The sequence below is a fragment of the Nerophis ophidion genome, linkage group LG16 (assembly GCF_033978795.1).
Source record: "Nerophis ophidion isolate RoL-2023_Sa linkage group LG16, RoL_Noph_v1.0, whole genome shotgun sequence".
Lineage (NCBI taxonomy): Eukaryota > Metazoa > Chordata > Actinopteri > Syngnathiformes > Syngnathidae > Nerophis > Nerophis ophidion.
This window is the reverse complement of record NC_084626.1, coordinates 44,190,053-44,212,374: the sequence shown is the minus strand read 5'-3', so window position 1 is coordinate 44,212,374 and position 22,322 is coordinate 44,190,053. Positions and strand designations below refer to the sequence as shown.

Genomic DNA, 22,322 nt, shown 5'->3' with positions numbered 1-22,322 from the left:
TCGGTCATATTTTAATAATAATGATCTTGCAGCAGCCAGTGGAATCAGACAGTAATGATGATAACGCCCACATTTTCAAATGGAGGAGAAAAAAAGTTGTCCTTTCTGTACAATACCACATGAAAGTGGTTGTTTTTTGGCATCTAATTCATCCAGCTTCCATACACTTTACAAGAAAAACATTGGCGGCAAATTCCGTAGCTTGCTTGATTGACATTCACGGCACCCGAGGGTCTTGTGAGATGACACTGGCTGCTGCCAGTTCATTATTATGAAAAAATGACAGAGAGGAAGGCGAGAAACACTTTTTATTTCAACAGACTTTCGCGCCGTCCCTTCCATCAAAACTCTAAAGGCCGACTGCACATTTCCTATCTTCACAATAAAAGCCCTGCTTCATGCTGCCTGCGCTAACAAAATAAGAGTCTCGGAAAGCTGGCGTGCACAAGTGATGTGCACGCCAGCTTTCTGAGGGATCGCTTGTGCACGCCAGTTTTCCGAGACTCTGTATTTAGTTAGCGCAGGCAGCATGAAGCAGGGCTTTTATTGTGAAGATAGGAAATCTGCAGTCGGCCTTTAGAGTTTTGACGGAAGGTACGGCGCGAGAGTCTGTTGAAATAAAAAGTGATTCTCGCCTTCCTCTCGGTCATATTTTCATAATAATGATCTTGCAGCAGCCAGCGTCATCTCACAAGACCCTCCGGTACCGTGAATGTCATTTAAGTGACGTCTTGGTGAAGATTGATGATCACTCATTTTTAGGTCTATTTTTTTTAAAAGCCTGGCTGGAGATCGACTGACACACCCCCCGCGGTCGACTGGTAGCTCGCGATCGACGTAATGGGCACCCCTGTTTTAGATCTTACAGCTGCCTTTGACACAGTCGACCACACAATTCTTTTAGACCGCCTGAGAGACTGTGTGGGTGTCAGGGGGACTGCGTTAGAGTGGTTCAGATCTTACCTGTCTGAGAGGTCCTTCTCTGTCAGGCTGGGGGACGCCACCTCCTCTTCTGCCCCGCTTTACTGTGGTGTCCCCCAAGGATCTATTTTAGGCCCCATCCTGTTCGCTCTTTATCTCCTCCCTCTTGGAGATATTTTTAAGAAACATGGAGTGTTTTATCACTTTTATGCAGAGGACTGCCAAATTTATATGCCGATTTCAAAAAGCCACGGCCCCCTGACACCCCCTTCTTAACTGTCTATGCGACGTCAAGGCTTGGTTAGCCCAGAATTTTTTAATAATGAATGAGGGAAAAACGGATATTTTGGTTTTTGGTCCGGCCCTCACTGACTTGGGACCGTTGCAAAATGATGTGCGTCCCAAAGTCACCAGCCTTGGCGTCACTATAGACAGCCATTTTAAACTAGACAAACAAGTCAATGGCGTTTAAAAATCGTGTTTTTATCACCTTCGTCTTTTAGTAAAGGTAAAACCCTTTTTTAACCTTTTTGAACAAGTCGTGCATGCTTTTATTTCAAGTGGCCTGGACTATTGCAATGCATTTGATGCCGGCATTAGCCTAAAAGCTCTCTCCCGGTTGCAGTTAGTCCAAAACGCTGCAGCAGGACTTTTAACAGGGGCCAGGAAACGCCAGCATATAACCCCAATTCTTCAGAGTTTGCACTGGCTCCCTGTTCATTTTAGAATTGATTTTAAAACATTGCTGTTTGTTTTCAAATCTTTACATGGACTGGCACCTCAGTATATCTCGGACCTCATCCAAATTTAGATTCCTGCGCGCACTCTGAGGTCCGAGAGCCAGCTCCAGCTCGTGGTGCCCAAGACCAGACTTAAGACCAGGGGAGACAGGGCCTTCTCTGTGGTCGGCCCTAAGCTCTGGAACACTCTGCCCCTCCATGTTCAAACTGCTTCCTCAGTGGAGTGTTTTAAGTCTCGTCTTAAGACCCACTTTTATTCTTTGGCTTTTAACACTACGTGAGTTGTGTGGTCCTCCGTCCTCTGTTGTCCTCTGTGTTTTTTATACACTTTGATTTCTATTTTACTGTTTTAATTGATTTTACCCTTTAAAATAGTTTTTAATCATATTTTTTTTATATTGTTTTTATCCATCCATCCATCCATTTTTCTACCGCTTATTCTCTTTCGGGGTCGCGAGGGGCGCTGGCGCCTATCTCAGCTACAATCGGGCGGAATGCGGGGTACACCATGGACAAGTCGCCACCTCATCGCAGGGCCAACACAGATAGACAGACAACATTCACACTCACATTCACATTCACACACTAGGGCCAATTTAGTGTTGCCAATCAACCTATATTGTTTTTATTGGTTTTATATTCATTTATTTTTTGTTTTTATTCAGTCATTGGTGGAGCATAACATTGTTTTTTTTTTTTTTAATATTGTTTTTAACATGGCTGTGCAGCACTTTGGAAACGTTATTGTTGTTTAAATGTGCTATATAAATAAAGTGGATTGGATTTGATTCGCCGCTCGCTCGCCGTCCCCGCCTCCTCGCCGCCATCTTGGGCCTGCCTCCGGCCTGCCTTGCCTCTCTGTCGGACTGCCGGCTCCGCCTCTCCACAAAGTCCATGTCAGAAAACCAACACATTTAGCTGAGCTGCACCAATTTTGTCAAAAATTCAAGCAGAATCTTGCCAAAAGCTTGTGGATAGCTACCAAAAGCGCCTTATTGCAGTGAAACTTGCCAAGGGACATGTAAGCAAATATTAACATTGCTGTATGTATACTTTTGACCCTCACATTTGGTAGAGCCATTATAAATTCATAAAAGAAGCAAACTTCATGAATGTTTTTGTGGCCAACAAGTAAGTGCTCCAAATACTCTATCACCAAAAAAATAAGAGTTGTAGAAATGATTGGAAACTCAAGACAGCCATGACATGATGTTCTTTACAAGTTTATGTCCACTTTTGACCACCACTGTATGCTGTATCTTTGTAGGGAGTGGAGGAGTTGAGGAAACAGCGGCCATGCGGCTGCGCCCCAAGTGATGACAATGCCGACGCTTCTTGTACTTTCGAGGAAATAGAGAGAGCGCAAAAAGATTTTCTGGAACGCAACCTTCAAATGGTAAACGTGAGAATCTCATGAAAATTACAGCAGGTTAAAGGTAATGTGCAATCCTCTTTCAAGTCCAAAGATTTGACCAATTGTGTGGAAGAGCTCTGTCAGCATGTGATGAAGAAGACCAGCAGCTTCACGGTGAATGAAGCCCGTGACGCTACTGCCTCTCTCAGCGATGCTCTTCTGTCATTGGAGAATCATCTCATGAAAGTACAAGAGGGAGAACTCAAGGTGAACAGGACTAGTCAGGTCTATCAATTGTGCCACTATTTGAGCAATCATATAGAACAGGGGTCACCAACGCGATAAGGACCAGATGAGTCGCCCGCTGGCCTGTTCTAAAAATAGCTCAAATAGCAGCACTTACCAGTGAGCTGCCTCTATTTTTAAAATTTTATTTATTTACTAGCAAGCTGGTCTCGCTTTGCTCGACATTTTTATTTCTAAGAGAGACAAAACTCAAATAGGATTTGAAAATCCAAGAAAATATTTTAAAGACTTGGTTTTCACTTGTTGAAATAAATTCATTATTTTTTTTACTTTGCTTCTTATAACTTTCAGAAAGACAATTTTTGAGAAAAAAATACCTTAAAAATTATTTTAGGATTTTTAAACACATATACCATTTTACCTTTTTAAATTCCTTCCTCTTCTTTCCTGACAATTTAAATCAATGTTCAAGTATTTTTTTTAAAATTGTAAATAATAATAAATACATTTTAATTTAATTCTTTATTTTCAGCTTCGGTTTTTTTCGACAAGGAATATTTGTGAAATATTTCTTCAAACTTGTTATGATTAAAATAAAAAATAAAAATATTCTGGAAAATCTAGAAAATCCTTTGAATCAAATTTAAATCTTATTTCAAAGTATTATGAATTTCTTTTAAAATTTTTGTTCTGGAGCAGGGGTGCCCATTACGTCGATCGCGAGCTACCATTCAACTGCGGGGTGTGTGTCAGTCGATCTCGAGCCAGGCTTTTAAAAAAAATAGACCTAAAAATGAGTGATCATCAATCTTCACCAATACGTCACTTAAATGACATTCACGGTACCGGAGGGTCTTGTGAGATGACGCTGGCTGCTGCAAGATCATTATTATTAAAATATGACCGAGAGGAAGGCGAGAAACACTTTTTATTTCAACAGACTCTCGCGCCGTACCTTCCGTCAAAACTCTAAAGGCCGACTGCACATTTCCTATCTTCACAATAAAAGCCCTGCTTCATGCTGCCTGCGCTAACTAAATACAGAGTCTCAGAAAGCTGGCGTGCACAAGCGATCCCTCAGAAAGCTGGGGTGCACATCACTTGTGCACGCTCAAGCAATCTACGGAATTTGCCGCCAATGTTTTTCTTGTAAAGTGTATGGAAGCTGGATGAATTAGATGCCAAAAACCAACCACTTTCATGTGGTATTGTACAGAAAGGACAACTTTTTTTCTCCTCCATTTGAAAATGTGGGCGTTTTCATCATTACTGTCTGATTCCAATCAATGCAAGTCATCAGAATCAGGTAATACACCAACTTATATTCTTGTCTTTGTGAAAGAAAGACATCTATATGTGTTACACATGCTTGTATTATCATTGAACACATTTAACTTGTTTACAAAAATGTCTCTTTCATAAATAAATAAATATAAATGATATATATAAATGAGTTAGATCCCCTCGAGTTGGTCAATTGAAAAGTAGCTCGCCTGCAGAAAAAGTGTGGGCACCCCTGTTCTGGAGCATCTAGAAGAAATAATGATTTGTGTTGGTTAGAAATATAGCGTGGTCCAATTTGTTATATATTCTAACAAAATGCAGATTGGATTTTAACCTATTTAAAACATGTCATCAAAATTCTACAATTAATCTTAATCAGGAAAAATGACTAATGATGTTCCATAAATTCTTTTTTTTATTTTTTCAAAAAGATTCGAATTAGCTAGTCTTTTTCTTCTTTTTTTCGGTAGAATTTTGTATTTTAAAGAGTCGAAATTGAAGATAAACTGTTTCAAAATTCAATTTTAATTTTTTTCCTGTTTTCTCCTCTTTTAAACTGTTCAATTAAGTGTTTTTTTCATCATTTATTCTCTACAAAAAATCTTCCGTCAAAGGAAAAAAAAAGTACGACGGAATGACAGACAGAAATACCCATTTTTATATATATATATATATATATATATATATATATATGGATATATTTATTAAAGGTAAATTGAGCAAATTGGCTATTTCTGGCAATTTTTTTAAGTGTGTACAACTGGTAGTCCTTGGCATTAATCAGTACCCAAGAAGTAGCTCTTGGTTTCAAAAAGGTTGCTGACCCCTGACATAGAATAACTAATCAATGTGTTGTTGCCTCTCCTTTTTAGCGGATCCACCAGAAGTTGTCGTGGTGGGAGGAGCTTACAGGGCTCCTCCAATCCCAGCCGGCCTTGCTACAACAGGAAGTGTTTCTGAGGCAGGGTTTGGTGGCGACGACATTGGAGCAGATGACCAGCGAGGACGTTTTGACCTTCAGCCGCATGGAGGCAGTACTTACAGAGGTGCAGCACGCACTTTCAGAGGGCCTTCAACAGTGCAGAGAGGGTAAGACGAATGAGTGACAGCAAACACAATATGTAGCCTACATGATCCAGACTAGACTATTTTTTTACCTTCCAAATAAGGTCAGGGTTTTTCAGGACAGGCTTATTACATAATCCCTAATTGTTACACAGCTCCATTCAGCATAGTCCCTTTTATAGCAGTGGTCCCCAACCTTTTTTTGCACCACGGACCGTTCTAACGTAGGCATTATTTTCCACTTCCCACTTGTGAAAAATACAACTCACTATAACGCTGAATTAGTGGGAGCCCAGGGCTTGTTTCTTTGCAATGAAATGCTGATGGAAATCAGCCTTTGGCTACAATCTGTCACATTTATATTTGATATGTTCATTAATGTGTATTGTATCATGTCACAAAGTTATAACGAAGGGCAACTTCCTATGAGGAGTTTTATTGTACATCATTGGTGTGTCTAGTGCACAGGTGTCAAACTCGAGGCTCGCGGGCCGGATCTGCCCCTCCATGTCCTTTGGCATGACCCGCCAAAGCTTGGAAATAATGTGTAAAATAAGATAAAATACCTTATATTTTCTTTCTTTACTTTCTGATTTTCTTACTAAATAGAGTTTTTTTCTAGTTTGACAGGGAAAAAAATGGTGTCCAATATTGCAACAAATATAGCATCTAACTTTTATGGTCAAAATCCAAATAAATACTTAAATATATGCTTAACTTATAGTTTCAAAGAAAGTTATCCATTAATTTGTACACTATAAAAATGACCAATAGATTTTACGGTAAAATTTATAGAGTTTTTTACAGCATATTACTGTAAGTTGAAAAAAAAACGACCAATGTTTGTTTTTCCACAGTAAAATTCTGTGGACTGAGCTGTCAGTTTGTTTTTTTAAATCCACGGTTGATGAATTTATGGTACCACATTTTATCATGACAAAAAACTGGCATCTGAGTTGCCAAAATAAATGTAAACAGTGGTACTGTATTTGTATTTGCAGTAATATGTTGTAAAAATAATAATAGTAAAATAACACCATACATTTTTCAGCAAAAGCCTGGCAACTAAGCTGCCAATTTTTTTTCTGTAAAAACAGTGGTCGAATCCGGATCATGTTTTCGATTTGTTCTGTTAGTTTTAGACTCCATTAGTTCCTGTTTTTGTGCACCCTTGTTTGTTTTAGTTACCATGGCGACGTATGATTTTCACCTGCCTCTGGTGTTCGGACCGCGCACCTGTTTCCAATCTAGAGACATTATTTAAGCCTGTCTTTGTTAGTCAATCGCCCTGGCGTCATTGCTCGTTTTCATGTCCGATTCCAAGTTTATGCTAGTTGTTCGATTCATGCCATGTCCATGTAAGTGTTAGTTGTTTCATGCCACAGTTTGATACAGATTCTCCATGTCTATATTTCTTGCTACGTGTTAGCGCCTATGTTTCCTACGTTAAGTTTTTTTGTTCTTTAGCCTCTCGTGTGAACGGCACGCTTTCCTTTTTTTTTTGGTTCCTGTCATTTCTGAAGTGATTATTAAATATGTTCCTACCTTCAAGTCCCGTCCGGAATAGTCTGTTTGCATCCTGGGAGAACAAACCTGGCAGTAAGCTGCGAAAACCATGTCTTGACACTATATTGTTAGAGTTAATCACTCTTTAGAACGCATAGGAAAGCGAAAGGCCTGTGTTCTTGTCTCACACAAGGATTGTGGATGATGGGCAAAATGCCAGGAAAGGTGCAGTTCGCATTTTAAGAAGCGTCCGACTAACCCCTAGACATTTGTGGTTTTGACCCAGATTTCGCAAGCAAAACAAAAGAGTTGGTCAGGGAAAAGTGCAGCAAAATGGAGGCCAAGCGAAAGAAGCTTTGCAGAAACCAAGCCAAGGAGAGGAGTCACGCACTGGAGCTGAGACAGACTCAGGGTGACCCACAGCAGCTGTCAAAGGTCAGTTCATTAGGCACCAGACCATTACAGTTGTGGTCAAAAGTTTACATACACTTGTAAAGAACATCATGTCATGGCTGTCTCGAGTTTCCAATCATTTCAACAACTCTTATTTTTTTGTGATATAGTGATTGGAGCACATACTTGTTAGTCACAAAAAACACTCATGAAGTTTGCTTCTTTCATGGATTTATTATGGCTCTCCTGAAAATGTGAGGGTCAAAAGTATACATACAGCAATGTTAATATTTGCTTACATGTCCCTTGGCAAGTTTCCACTGCAATAAGGTGCTTTTGGTAGCCATCCACAAGCTTCTGCTTGAATTATTGACCGCTCCTCTTGACAAAATTGGTGCAGTTCAACTAAATTTGTTGGTTTTCTGACATGGACTTGTTTCTTCAGCATTGTCCACACGTTTAAGTCAGGACTTTGGGAAGGCCATTCTAAAACCTTCATTCTAGCCTGATTTAGCCATTCCTTTACCACTTTTGACGTGTGTTTGGGGTAATTTTCCTGTTGGAACACCCAACTGCGCCCAAGACTCAACCTCCTGGCTGATGATTTTAGCTTGTCCTGAAGAATTTGGAGGTAATCCTCCTTTTCCATTGTCCCATTTACTCTCTGTAAATCACCAGTTCCATTGGCTGCAAGACAGGCCCAGAGCATAATACTACCACCACCATGCTGGACGGTAGGGATGGTGTTCCTGGGATTAAACGCCTCACCTTTTCTCCTCCAAACATTTTGCTGGGTATTGTGGCCAAACAGCTCAATTTTTGTTTCATCTGACCACATTACTTTTCTCTAGAACAGGGGTGTCAAACTCCAATACAGAGTGGGCCAAAATTTTAAACAGAACAAAGCCGCGGGACAAGGTTGAACAAATTAACCTTTTAATAGGGACCCAAACAAGTTTTGCATTAAATTCTGAACAAGCAAGGCTAATATAACTTTAGTGACATGCAAAATCCACTTTCAAATAATAATATTAATAATTAAAAAAAATATCAATGGCATATCAAATAAAATTCTAATAAAAATGTAATGCCTTTTTTTCTATTTGCAATCTTCTGAGGTAAATATCTATTTTTTTTCCACAGGCTAATAATACATTTTAAAATAAAATAACAATAATGAATGAACCAAACATTCAGGCCTTGAAGTAGCAAGAGAAAATGCATGAATAAAACGTAATTATTGGTTAGTTTGCTGGAAGTTTCCCGGAAGAGTTAGTGCTGCAAGGAGTTCTGGGTATTTGTTCTGTTGTGTTACGGTGCGGATGTTCACCTGAAATGTGTTTGTCATTCTTGTTTGGTGTGGGTTCACAGTGTGGCTCATATTTGTAACAGTGCTAAAGTTGTTTATACGGCCACCCTCAGTGTGACCTGTATGGCGTTGCATTCACTTGTGTGTGTGTGTGTGTGTAAAAGCCACAAATATTATGTGACACGCTGTTAGTATGGAGGAAAAGCGGACGTGACGACAGGTTGTAGAGAACGCTAAAGGCAGTGCCGTAAATGCACGCCCCCAATATTGTTGTCCAGGTGGAAATCGGTAGAAATTCGTGAGAATGGTTGCCCCGGGAGGATTTTCGGGAGAGTCTACCGGGAAAATTAGGAGGGTTGGCAAGTATGAGTATTAGCGGTGAATGCGGTGTTACAGCGGCGGGCCAGCTCTAATGCTAAATTGATATTGCCTCAAGGGCCAAATTAAATTACACGGTGGGCCGGATTTGGCCCGCGGGCCAGAGTTTGACACCCATGCTCTAGAAGGTCTTATCTTTGTCCATGTGATGTCAGACGAACAATTCCTGAAGAAACAAGTCCATGTCGGAAAAGCAACACATTTAGCTGAACTGCACCAATTTTGTCGAGATGAGTGGTCAAAAATTCAACCAGAAACCTGCCAGAAGCTTGTGGATTTGATTTTGATTTGATTTTTAATAAGGATCCCCATTAGCTGATTGCCGCAACAACCCACTAGTCTACCTGGGGTCCACAAACTCAATACAGTTACAAGTAAAAGCATATAATTTTAACTACACAGAAATAAAAGCATCAATAAGAAAACAAGCAAACAATTTACAGTCACAGAATGATAATTACCATATCAATGCAACTACACAATACAAAACCAAACAAAAATTATCAACAAGCAAACTAATTTACAAACTACTTATTTCTGTGTAGTTAATTATAACTACACAGAAATAAAAGCATCAACAAGAAAACAAGCAAACACTGTACAGTCACAGAATAATAATTACCATATCAATATAATTACACAATACAAAACCAAACAAAAATCATCAAAAAGCAAACTAATTTCCAGACTCAGTAAAATATTACTTTCCTTTTAAAAACCTGTTTACTTTCAATGCCGGGGAGAATTTGAGGCAGGTTATTCCAGAGCAATACAGATCTATAAATAAAAGATTTCCGCAAAGCATTCCTCCTGGGATGAGGGAGTACAAAATGCTCCTCACTAGACAATTGGATGGCTACCAAAAGCGCCTTATTGCAGTGGAACTCGCCAAGGGACATGTAAGCAAATATTTACATTGCTATATGTATACTTTTGATTGCTCACATTTTCAGTAGAGCCATAATAAATTCATAAAAGAAGCAAACTTCATGAATGTATTTTGTGACCAATGAGTATGTGCTCCAATCACTCCATCACAAAAACATAAGAGTTGTAGAAATTGTGGGAAACTCAAGACATTATGTTCTTTACAAGTGAATGTAAACTTTTGACCAAGACTGTATATATAATGTCATGATATATTTGTGTAGTAAAAAAAAGTAATTGTAAAACTTGTGCATGTTTTCGCAAGGAGTACCAGGATCTCCTGTTGAAACAAAGGCAGAAGCTCTGTGACTTGGATCTGCAGCAGGACGAGCGTATGGCCGACAACCTCTGTAACCTTTGGACCGTAGGCCTTTTGAATACCACTTCTTCCATTCATCCGTCTGCCAGTGTGTGTTTACCGTACCAGAAATGCTCTTCTCTAGAAACTGCGCTCCAGCTGGTCAAAAAGGCTCGGCGAGAAAGCCAAGGACATCTTTTGCACATCTCTTCTCGCTCAGTCCCAAGGGTCCGCCGAACACTGTGAGACGCTGTGGCTGGATGTGGAGCATCAGCTGGCTGCAGAGAGGGAGCAGTTGGAGAGGACCACCAAATCGCAACTGGATCAAATGCAGGCTCAGCTGGATAAGGAGCGACAGGTAGAGTTACTTTGCATACAGCCTGGCTTGCGCTGAGAAATCCACGATTTGGCCTCCTTCGCCACATAGTAAGAGATTTCCCGTCAGACATTAAAACAATATTCCACAGATCCGATCCACATTTTGAGGGATCACTGTTCGAGCCTACATAGTTGAAGGATCCGCCAAAAATAACCGTTGAGGCTTAATTTTCCAACTTATCTTCACATTACAGTAGTTTGTGTTTATTTTGGATTTAATACTTTTTTTTTACAGGTATGGACCGAATCAATGGCTCTCATGCATGCCAGCCTCAAACGTCTGAGTAACCAGCAGATGAAGATTCTACGGACCATGGTGGTCAGACAGAGCTACACACTTAAAAGGTAAGCTGAATTGATTAACATGGATACGACTTAAACAAGTTGAAAAACTTATTTTGGTGTTACCATTTAGTGGTCAATTGTACGGAATGTGTACTGTATTGTGCAATCTACTAATAAAAGTTTCAATCAATCAAAGAAGTCCCCCTTGTGTCCGCAAGGGTGGCCTCGAATTGGTTGAATAACTTGCAATTGAAGGCCACATAAATACATTGATTAACAGGCTATTTAGTGATCTAAAAGAGGCTAAAAAGCGCTCATTGTGGGGGAAAAAACAATTTCATAAAATGCCTGCTGTTGTTCTTTGTAATACTGGAAAATCAGTTACTTTGAAACTCCTTCTAGAGCAGTGGTGGGCATTACGTCGATCGCGATCAACTGGTCGATCTCGGAGGGTGTGTCAGTCGATCTCAAGCCAGGCATTAAAAAATAGACATAAAAATGAGCAATCATCAATCATACCAAGACTTCACTTTCGTCAGTTGTTTGACATTCTCGGCACGCGAGGATCTTGTGAGATGACGCTGGTTGCTGCGAGCTCATATTTAAGAAAAAAATCACTAACAGGGCGGACGCAGAGAAACACATTTTATTTCTAGAGACTCCGTACCTACTGTCAAAACTCTAAAGACCGACTGCACAGTTCCTGTCTTCACCATAAAAGACCTGTTTCATCCTGCCTGTGCTAACAAAATAAGAGTCTCAGAAAGCTAGCGTGCACAAGCTAGCAAGCTACGGAGTTTGATGCCAATGTATTTCTCCCCCGCCCTCAGCGACCGCTTTCTCACTTGCTTGCCCACCCGCACACTCACTGACGTCACTCACCTGCTGCCAGACATTAAAGGGCCACACACATATGCTACTCTCATAACAAAGTGTTTAAAAACGAGCATGCAAGTTGGACAAATGAGATGCCAAATCCAACCGCTTTCATGTGGTATTGGACAGAAAGGAGGACTTTTTTTTTCCTCCATTTGAAAATGCGGACGTTATCAGCACCACTGTCTGATTCCAATCAATGCAAGTCATCAGAATCAAATACACCAACTTATATTCTTGTCTTCATGAAAGAAAGGAATCTATGTGTGTTAAACATGCTTGTATTTTCATTAAACACCATTAACAAAAATGTCTTTTTCATAAATAAATAAATAAATATAAATTATAAATAGGAATGAGGTAGATCTCCTCGACTTGGTCAATTGAAAAGTAGCTCACCTGCAGAAAAAGTGTGAGCGCCCCTGTTCTAGAGCATGGGTGTCAAACTCTGGCCCGCGGGCCACGCTGTGTAATTTCACTTGGCCCTTGAGGCAATATCAATATCAAATGCTGTAACACGGCATTCACCGCTAATACTCTTACTTGCCAACCCTCACGGTTTCCCAGGAGACTCCCGAAGTTCAGTGTCCCTCCCGAATTTCATCCCGGGCAACAATATTGGGGGTGGGCCTTTGGCGTTCTCTACAACCTGTCGCCACGTCCGCTTTTCTTCCATACAAGCAGCATGCCGGCCCAGTCACATAATATATGCAGCTTATACACACACACAAGTGAATGCAAGCATACTTGGTCAACAGCCATACAGGTCACACCGAGGGTGGCCGTATAAACAACTTTAACACTGTAACAAATATGCGCCACACTGTGAACCCACACCAAACAAGAATGACACATTTTGGGAGAACACACGCACCGTAACACAACATAAACACAACAGAACAAGTACTCACAACCCTTTGCAGCACTAACTCTTCCGGGACGCTACAATATACACCCCCCGCTATCACCAAACCCCGTCCACCTCAACCCCGCCGCCGAAAAGAGGCATTCCATTTTTATTTAAATTTTATTTGATATGCCATTGATATTTTTTAATTATTAGTATTATTAGAAACTCGATTTTGCATGTCACTATACATTTATATACTGTAAGCCTTGCTTGTTCAAGATTCAATGCAAAACTTGTTTGGGTCCTTATTAAAAGGTTAATTTGTTCAACCTCGGCCCGCTGCTTTGTTCGGTTTTAAATTTTGTCCCACTCTGTATTTGAGTTTGACACCCCTGATCTAGAGTTTCTGAACTTCTGGAGTGTGCAGAAAGTGACATGCCAACGTGTATCACAATCTTTTGGAAACCACTGCAATATTTTGACTCAGCTAATTGAAGTTATTATGTAATGAATTGACGAATAGCAATTGTGATATACCGTATTTTTCGGACCATAGGGCGCACCGGATTATAAGGCGCACAGCCAATCAATGGTCTATTTTCGATCTTTTTTGATATTTAACGTTAGAATAATTCTAAATGATCACAAAAACTTTGTGTTGAAATCAGTTCCCAGCGAGAACACCAAAAGCTTTCTTTGGAACCTACCAAGAGTAAGGCTCGTTAGACTCCACTGTGTAGGGGGGAAGCAAGATGAAGTTCTTCCTGTTGTCTTTCATGTATTATAATCAAACAGAAAGATATTGTCTGACCTAAGGACTATAAAAGCGAAGAGGAAGCAGGACCAGAATCCCCTCCTGGTGACTCCCTTTTTTAACTGTTTTACGAACGTCTTTTTGAACTGTTTTACGATCCTCTTTTTGAACTCGTTTACGACCTTTTCTATTGAACTGTTCTGTGACCAAAGGCAACGCTGCTTACGACCCACTTCCCTCTGGAAGGAGCTGTAGTCATGTGGTCGGAGAAAGTCAAATAAAAAGGGAGGAATGCAATCTTCCACCAGAGCATGCTGGAGATTGTAGAAGGGTACAGTGTCCAGGCGACACTCCTCAATATTGAGCCGAATTGAATTCTGTCTCTGTTTGATTCCTTGCTTCTTGTCTTGTTTAATAGATGTCATCAGTGTTTGAACCTGACATATACAGCGCACCGGATTATAGGGCGCATTAATAAAATGGTATTATTATTATATTTTTTCTAAATGGAAAACACTTCCTTGTGGTCTACATAACATGTAATGGTGGTTCTTTGGTCAAAATGTTGCATAGATGATGTTTTACAGATCATCTTCCAGCCTCTTTCTGACAGTCGCTTCCGGATGCGCCGTTTTGGGGGCGGTCTTATTTACGTGGCGTGGCTCACTTTAGGCAGGGTCTTCTCCCCGTCATCTTTGTTGTAGTGGTGTAGCGCGGAAGGACGGGAGTGGAAAAAGTGTCAAAAGATGGCGCTAACTGTTTTGTTCAGACTTTACTTAAATCAATAACAGAGCAGGATCTCCTCATCCTGAAACTACAACAACGGAAATGTGTCCTGTGAAAAAACATCCGACCGGAACTTTCTGATAACTAAAGTTCCTTGGGTGAATAATGTAAACTCACTACACCGGTATGTTTTAGCGCTTTCATGGCAAGTTTACTGACGGAACTTTACACTACTTTATATTAGAAATGGCAACAGTGGAGGATGGATGTCCCATAATAAGAAGATAGAGAAAAAGAAGAAGCTTATCGACTTCAACGACGGACATGTGCAATTTTTCAGGATTTATGCAGATCCCAAATACAGATCAGCAGGTACCAGGAGGTAAGAAAAGTGGCTTTTGCATAGTATTGCGAAACAATACGCCAGAAAATGTCTTGCCTTATACACACACCATAATAATTATTATATGTTTAATGCTTTGATTGATTGATTGATTGATTGATACTTTTGTTAGTAGATTGCACAGTTCAGTACATATTCCCTACAAATTGACCACTAAATGGTAACACCCGAATAAGTTTTTCAACTTGTTTAAGTCGGGGTCCACGTTAATCAATTCATGGTACAAATATTTAATATCAACATAATACAGTCATCACACAAGTTAACCATCATAGTATATACATTGAATTTTTTACATTATTTACAATCCGGGGGGTGGGATGAGGAGCTTTGGTTGATATCAGAACTTCAGTCATCAACAATTGCATCAACAGAGAAATGTGGACATTGAAACAGTGTAGGTCTTACTTAGTAGGATATGTACAGCCAGCAGAGAACATAGTGAGTTCAGATAGCATAAGAACAAGTATATACATTAGAAGTACATTTGAGTTGTTTATAATCCGGGGAGATGGGATGTGAATGGAGGAGGGTATTAGTAAAGTGTTGAAGTTGCCTGGAGGTGTTGTTTTAGAGCGGTTTTGAAGGAATATAGAGATGCACTTACTTTTATACCTGTTGGGAGTGCATTCCACATTGATGTGGCATAGAAAGAGAATGAGTTAAGACCTTTGTTAAATCGGAATCTGGGTTTAACGTGGTTTGTGGAGCTCCCCCTGGTGTTGTGGTTATGGTGGTAATTTACGTTAAAGAAGTAGTTTGACATGTACTTCGGTATCAGGGAGGTGTAGCGGATTTTATAGACCAGGCTCAGTGCAAGTTGTTTGACTCTGTCCTCCACCCTGAGCCCACTTTGGAGAAGTGGGTTGGATTGAGGTGTGATCTGGGGTGGAGGTCTAAAAGTAACCGGACTAGCTTATTCTGGGATGTTCGGAGTCTAGATTTGAGGGTTTTGAAGGTGCTGGGGTACCAAAAGGTGCAAGCGTAATCAAAGAAGGATTGAATGAGAGTTCCCGCTAGAATCCTCAAGGTGCTTTTGTTGACCAGAGAGGAGATTCTGTAGAGGAATCTCGTTCTTTGGTTGACCATTTTGATCACCTTGGTTGCCATTTTATCACAGGTAAGATTAGCCTCTAGAATGCGTCGACAATCCATCAAGAGGTGCAGCTCGTACTAAAAGTCGTACTAAAACATTTTGATAGATGTTTGAGGGCAATGTGTAGTGTTCTATATTTTCAATGGGACATTTAAAATGTTGGTGTTGTTTACTTGAGACCCATCATAGTGCAGCCTACACTTATCTCTTGTGTTTAACTGCCATCTACTGGTCATACTTATCATTGCACCATGTACCAAATAAAATTGCTTTGAGGTCGGTGAAAAAAAACAGAATTATTTCGAAAATTAGGGTATAAGGCGCGCTGTCGAGTTTTGAGGAAGAAAAATATTTTGCCTTATAGTCCGGAAAATACGGAACTTGTCTTGGTTGATGTCACAAAGAACTAAATGGTTGCAGCTGAATCTGAAATTCGATCCTTTTTTTCAGCCAAGTGGGGACGCTGCTGGAGAAAAAACATGAGCACCTGCTGGTGTCCGTGCGGCGCCACTTCATAGCCCGACACTTCTGCCTGCAAGTGCTCAAAGAGATGAGGCTGGCCAAGCTGAAGGTTCTCTCTCGGACTGACTTCGGAGCTCTGCTGACGCAGGACCCTGCCACGGTCCAGTCCTGTGTCCACTCCACTCTCAAGGTACGAGGAGAAGAAACAGAAAGCGCTGCGGATTGGGCGTTTGGAAAAGACATGCTAGACGTGTATACAAGCAAACCAATAAATGGTGCATGAAAACTTATTCCCAAGGGAGTCAGAGGTTTGACCCGTAGAGATGCAGCTGCAAACAGAGACCCGCTCAAAAAAGTGGTGCTGAGGTTGGGCAAGTTTGCAAACACGAGAAACGATGATAGGATCGGTCTTTATTGTCATTGCAACAAGTACAACAAAACTATGTTTTCAGCACAAACGCGTTCAATATTGGACAAACAAACAGTGTACAGGGTTACAGAACAGGAACGCTGATGGGTCGCCACAAGGCACCCCGTCAAAGGTGGGAAAAAGGTAAACCACTGGGAAAGAAGATGAGTAAAAAAATACAATCTAGACTGGGCTCCTAAGGGGGTTTAGTCTGGAGTGGTAAAAAAACTCCATTCCATAGCACACATAAACATGTTACATATAATCACGACAACTTGCAACAGGGGGTTGTGGGGGAGTTGGGGCCCTGGAGGTCGACTGCTGCTATGAAGGGCTGCTAGCCGTCCATCAACCCAAAGGGGAATCAATCGGGGGTGAAGGCGTGGGGTGGGGTGTCCATTGTCTTGGGTCTGTTGATGTAGTGTCCATAGGCCTGTTGCCGTTCTGCATGCAAGCAAAAGTTTGGCTCCAGGTGTCGTTGAGGAGGGAGGGATGTCAAAAGCGTCCATCATTGAGGAGTCCTCGGGGATGTTTTCAGAACAGCCTGCTCCTGTTGTTGTGTCAAGGCCATTCGAGGGAGTCAAATCGTAGATTAGGATTGTTTTTCCGCGAGCAGACATTAAAATGGCTTGTCTGTTATATTCGTCCATGCTGGCCCATATACCCAAATTTTCCCTTTCAACCAGCTTTTCCATGATGTGATCCATCTTGCGATTCAGTTCAGAAATCGCCCCAGACTGTGATCCCGCAGCCCCGCCCAAAACTTCCTTTGCAACGAAAAGCCTTTGGGCCCCCTGAGTGGCTGCCATCGTCTTAAGAATTTGACGATACACCAGAGCAATGCCCAGCCCAATCAGCAGGTGCCCTGCGATCACGGTTCCAAATAGGTAGATGTCTTCCACGTCCTCGAGGGAAAGGACTGAGAGGCACATGATTCTCCGTTTATCCCAGGAATCTCTCACGTACCCCACAGCAATGGTTCCATCAGGGCAGCCAGGCTCCCCAGAACCTCTTTCCCTTGTCGAAAAGAGGTGGAGTCGAGAGTCCAGCTGATCATTTCCATGTCTGATGTTTAGATTTAGACGACAGCGCAAAGAAAAAGGCTTTAAGTGTAGACAAGACAAAACACAGAGAGCAAGCAGGGACAAGAAGACAGAAAGATGCTGAATTTCAAATAAAACAACTACAATCAATCAATCAATCAATCAATGTTTATTTATATAGCCCCAAATCACAAATGTCTCAAAGGACTGCACAAATCATTACGACTACGACATCCTCGGAAGAACCCACAAAAGGGCAAGGAAAACTCACACCCAGTGGGCAGGGAGAATTCACATCCAGTGGGACGCCAGTGACAATGCTGACTATGAGAAACCTTGGAGAGGACCTCAGATGTGGGCAACCCCCCCCCTCTAGGGGACCGAAAGCAATGGATGTCGAGCGGGTCCAACATGATACTGTGAAAGTTCAATCCATAGTGGCTCCAACACAGCCGCGAGAGTTCAGTTCAAAGCGGATCCAAGACAGCAGCGAGAGTCCCGTCCACAGGAAACCATCCCAAGCGGAGGCGGATCAGCAGCGTAGAGATGTCCCCAACCGATACAGGCGAGCGGTCCATCCTGGGTCTCGACTCTGGACAGCAAGTGCTTCATCCATGGTCATCGGACCGGACCCCCTCCACAAGGGAGGGGGGGACATAGGGGAAAAAGAAAAGAAGCGGCAGATCAACTGGTCTAAAAAGGAGGTCTATTTAAAGGCTAGAGTATACAGATGAGTTTTAAGGTGAGACTTAAATGCTTTTACTACAGAGCTGCTAAGAAAAAAATATGAAATATGTTATCTCTGATACTGAAAACCTGTTTGTTTGTTTTTTTCATTTAAAAAAGAATGTGGTCATGTACTGTTTTTATGTCCTAACAATAACAACAGAGCAGCAGTGTGAGCCTAGCAGAGAGGCATCTGGGCCCCGAGAGCCAATTGGTGACCCACAGTTTCCAGCAAGAGTTTTTGTCAGAGCTAGAAACTGGGACTGAGCTTTTTCAGAACCATGCACAGCTGCTACTCGGTAACGCTCTGAGCCACGCCATCCTAGAGCAGATGGAAGGCCAGGCCTCAGACTCACAAAGCAGCTCCAGGAAGGGTGACGGCTTGAAGGTACTAAGTTGTCATTTTGGCCAACTTCCATTCAAGTTGACTAACTTCACCTGTCTGGACATGCAGCACCATCTCATGGAGGCTGCATCTGAAAGTGTGTACATGACCAGAGATTCTCTTGCCGCCCTCGTCCAGAGCTACTATTCTCGTATTCAGGATGTCGCCAAGAAACTGCTTACACAGCAGCCCAACAGAAACCTTGGTGAGACTACTTGAAGGGGAACTGCACTTTTTGGGGAATTTTGCCGATCGTTCGCAATCATGAAAGACTTGATGACAGATGGATGTTTTGTTTTAATACATTCTTATTATTAAATACATTTGATGCCAGAGCATAGGCATAGGTGTATAGTTAATAAATAGGTTAAGTAAAATAGGTAAAAAACAATATGGCTATTAGGAAGCCAGACCAATATTTGATGGCAAATTATTAAGAATTGCGGCATGCCATGTACCAACTCCGATTTGTCATATATTTAATAAATCATTAAGATATGGAGTCTGTCCTGGGGTTTTGAAGGAGGCCAAAGTCATCCCTCTACCCAAGGACAAAAATAAAAAAATTTGCTGTTGAAAACAGTAGACCAGGAGAGTCCAAACTTTATCCACTGAGGGCCACACACTGAAAAATCAAAGCAAGCGGGGGTCATTTTGACATTTTTTTATTTATTATTTGATATGCCATTGATATTTTTTAATTATTATTATTATTATTATTTGAAACTCGATTTTGCATGTCACTATAAAGTTACTGTGTATAAGCCTTGCTTGTTCAATGCAAAACTTGTTTGGGTCCCTATTGGTTAATTTGTTCAACCTTGGCCCGCGGCTTTGTTCAGTATAAAATTTTGGCCCACTCAAATACCCCTGGGCTAGACTGTTACTTGAATGTTCTTTGCACACTAATATTTCACTGATGCATTCACGCCTGTCTGTTGAACAAAAGATGCATTGTGGTCTCCTTATTAGATTAGATTAGATTAGATAGTACTTTATTTATTCCGTCAGGAGAGTTCCTTCAGGAAAATTGAAATTTTCAGCACAATCCCATTCAAGATTAGACAAACATTACAGGGAGACAGAACAGGATCGCTGACGGGTCTGCCAGCTTCCAGCGCCCCTTACAAAAAAGATGAGATACAGGTAAACAAGGGGTGGGGGGGGAATGGGAGAAAAAAATAGAAGTTTAAAATAAAATAAAAAAAATCAGTCTTAGCCTGGGCCCTGAAGAGGGGGTGCAGACTGAGGCCAAGGGAAAAAAACAACAACTCATTGCCATAGAACACATCCCTCTTCCATGTGTGTAAGAGGGAAACATCAAAGAACACAGAGGACATTAAAGACATTAAAGCAGCAGATACAACCAGACACTTCTACATACAGCTATGAATAAAAAGTAAAAGAAACATATCCACTGTGGTGGCCTCTGCGGTGTTCCACGCCATCGTCCGCTGGGGAGGAGGGAGCATGGCCAGAGACAGGAGCAGACCCAACAAAGCAACCAAGACAGCCGACTCCACTCTCGGCCAGTGTCCAGTCCGCATGGATGAGCGAGGATACGTCCAAGGTGACTGAGGTGTCCGACACCTGCTCACCCAGCCAACACACCGCGAAGACTCTCCGTCCCAGCGCTCATTGTTAGCTCCGCAGCCCTGTCCCCTCATCCGCATCTCCTCCGGTCCCTCCAAACCGACTCCGGTGTGGCAAAGACCCTGCAGCTGGTCTCCATGGCCAAAAGGCTCCCGGGAGGCAGATCCAGAAGTCCACAAAAAAAAGCACCACAGAGGTCACCAAAGTGCCACCCCTTGTCACACAGTCCCAAAGCGTCCCGGACCAAAAGGCAAGAAAATATAATAACACATGAAAACAAGAGGGAAACACAAAAGGATGACACAAGAGCACAGAGCTCCTGCCTACAGCAGCCACTACAGCAGCGCCATCTTGGAAAAAAAAGATGTTTTTTAGAACTATCATGTTCGATCAATCACTAGATTACTTTTACAAACAGTTTTTAAAATCAACTAACACCCATTTTCATGGCAATCGGAATGCCAGCAATGGCTATTTGGCACTTCCTGCTCCCAGGACCAATCTCCTCAAACATACAGTCATGTTTAGATGTATATCGTTCTGGAATGGGTTGCCATCTCACATTAAACTCTCACTAATTGTCATTCAAGACAGCTTTGAAGATACACCTGACGTGAATTTTTAATACTGGGTTTAAGTAGCTTTTTTATCTTATGTTGTATTTTTCCTTTGTATAATGTTTGATAATATAACCCATTTATGTTGTGGTCAGTGTTAAGTGAGATGTTGTTATTTAACTCTCATCTCATGTCCGTGCAGACTCGGCTGAGCAGAACCCCAGCAGCAGTCTGCTGAGAGAGCTGGAGAACTGGGCAAGGAAACCCACCTCTGCTAAGTTCCAACAGAGGTAAAGCAAAAAACTGTTTTTCCCTTTGCTTGTTTTGTCAAACACATTTAACGGGGGTTTCTTCTCAAGAGTGGAGCTCCACAAAAGGAAGGAGTTAGAGCAGTGTGATCTGAAAGCGGAGGTGGTGTGCCAGGAACTGAGACGGAGAAAAGTAGCCCAGGATCAAAGCTTGGAATGGACCAATGGACAGCTCCGGGTCAGTTCTTTAATATAAAAGGTTTATTTGAAACAGGGACGGATACAGAAACATAGATATCTGAAACAGTCACGCAAAAACTGAAATCTAAATAAGATTAAATATCTCAAATAAAGGAGATATTTGCCTATTTTCTGTCTGATAAGAGAATTATTCTCACTAAGCAGATTTTATGTCAGTGTTTTACTTGTTTTAAGGGTTTTGGTCCTAAATGATCTCAGTTAGATATTATAGCTTGTTGCTGAGATGTGATTGATTGATTGATTGATTGATACTTTTATTAGTAGATTGCACAGTTCAGTACATATTCCGTACAATTGACCACTAAATGGTAACACCCCAATATGTTTTTCAACTTGTTTAAGTCGGGGTCCACGTTAATCAATTCATGGTAATTCATGATGACCTATATTGACTAAAACATGCTTGGAACCAGAATATCAACTGTTGCAAAGCCGTGTCATCAACACTCACAAGTATAAAACTACTTTTTCAAAGTAATATTTTTTTATTACAAGCATGAAAAAAAATCATATCGTTTTGTCAAGATGATGGCACTTTACTTAATTTCAGAATATTTTTCAACATATTGAGCAAAAAGGTGTCATTCTTTTTATACCAAGAAAAGTGCACTTATTAGTGAGAATATACTTATTGTAAAGGGGAACATTATCACAATTTCAAAAGGGTTAAAAACAATAAAAATCACTTCCCAGTTGCTTCTTGAATTTTTTAAAGTTTTTTTCAAAGTTTTACCGGTCCCGGAATACCCCTAAAAAAAGCTTTAAAGTGCTTGATTTTTGCTATTTGCGATGCGACTATCCATTTCCCTGGGACGTCATAAAGTGCTGCCAATGTAAACAAACAATGGC

General features: G+C 41.2%; 1 protein-coding gene across 3 annotated transcripts in view; it reads left to right on the top strand.

Annotated features, from left to right (window-relative positions):
- LOC133535437 (evC complex member EVC) overlaps positions 1 to 22,322 on the top strand; it is a 40,997-nt gene that overhangs the window by 10,797 nt on the left and 7,878 nt on the right. For all 3 annotated transcript variants that reach the window (XM_061875276.1, XM_061875275.1, XM_061875277.1), the window contains exons 7-18: positions 2,929 to 3,057; positions 3,121 to 3,282; positions 5,418 to 5,634; positions 7,403 to 7,551; positions 10,389 to 10,487; positions 10,567 to 10,779; positions 11,035 to 11,144; positions 16,240 to 16,441; positions 18,593 to 18,817; positions 18,884 to 19,019; positions 21,167 to 21,254; positions 21,324 to 21,450. In XM_061875276.1, coding sequence (XP_061731260.1) covers positions 2,929 to 3,057; positions 3,121 to 3,282; positions 5,418 to 5,634; positions 7,403 to 7,551; positions 10,389 to 10,487; positions 10,567 to 10,779; positions 11,035 to 11,144; positions 16,240 to 16,441; positions 18,593 to 18,817; positions 18,884 to 19,019; positions 21,167 to 21,254; positions 21,324 to 21,450 — 1,857 coding nt within the window. The remainder of the gene's footprint in view (positions 1 to 2,928; positions 3,058 to 3,120; positions 3,283 to 5,417; positions 5,635 to 7,402; positions 7,552 to 10,388; positions 10,488 to 10,566; positions 10,780 to 11,034; positions 11,145 to 16,239; positions 16,442 to 18,592; positions 18,818 to 18,883; positions 19,020 to 21,166; positions 21,255 to 21,323; positions 21,451 to 22,322) is intronic.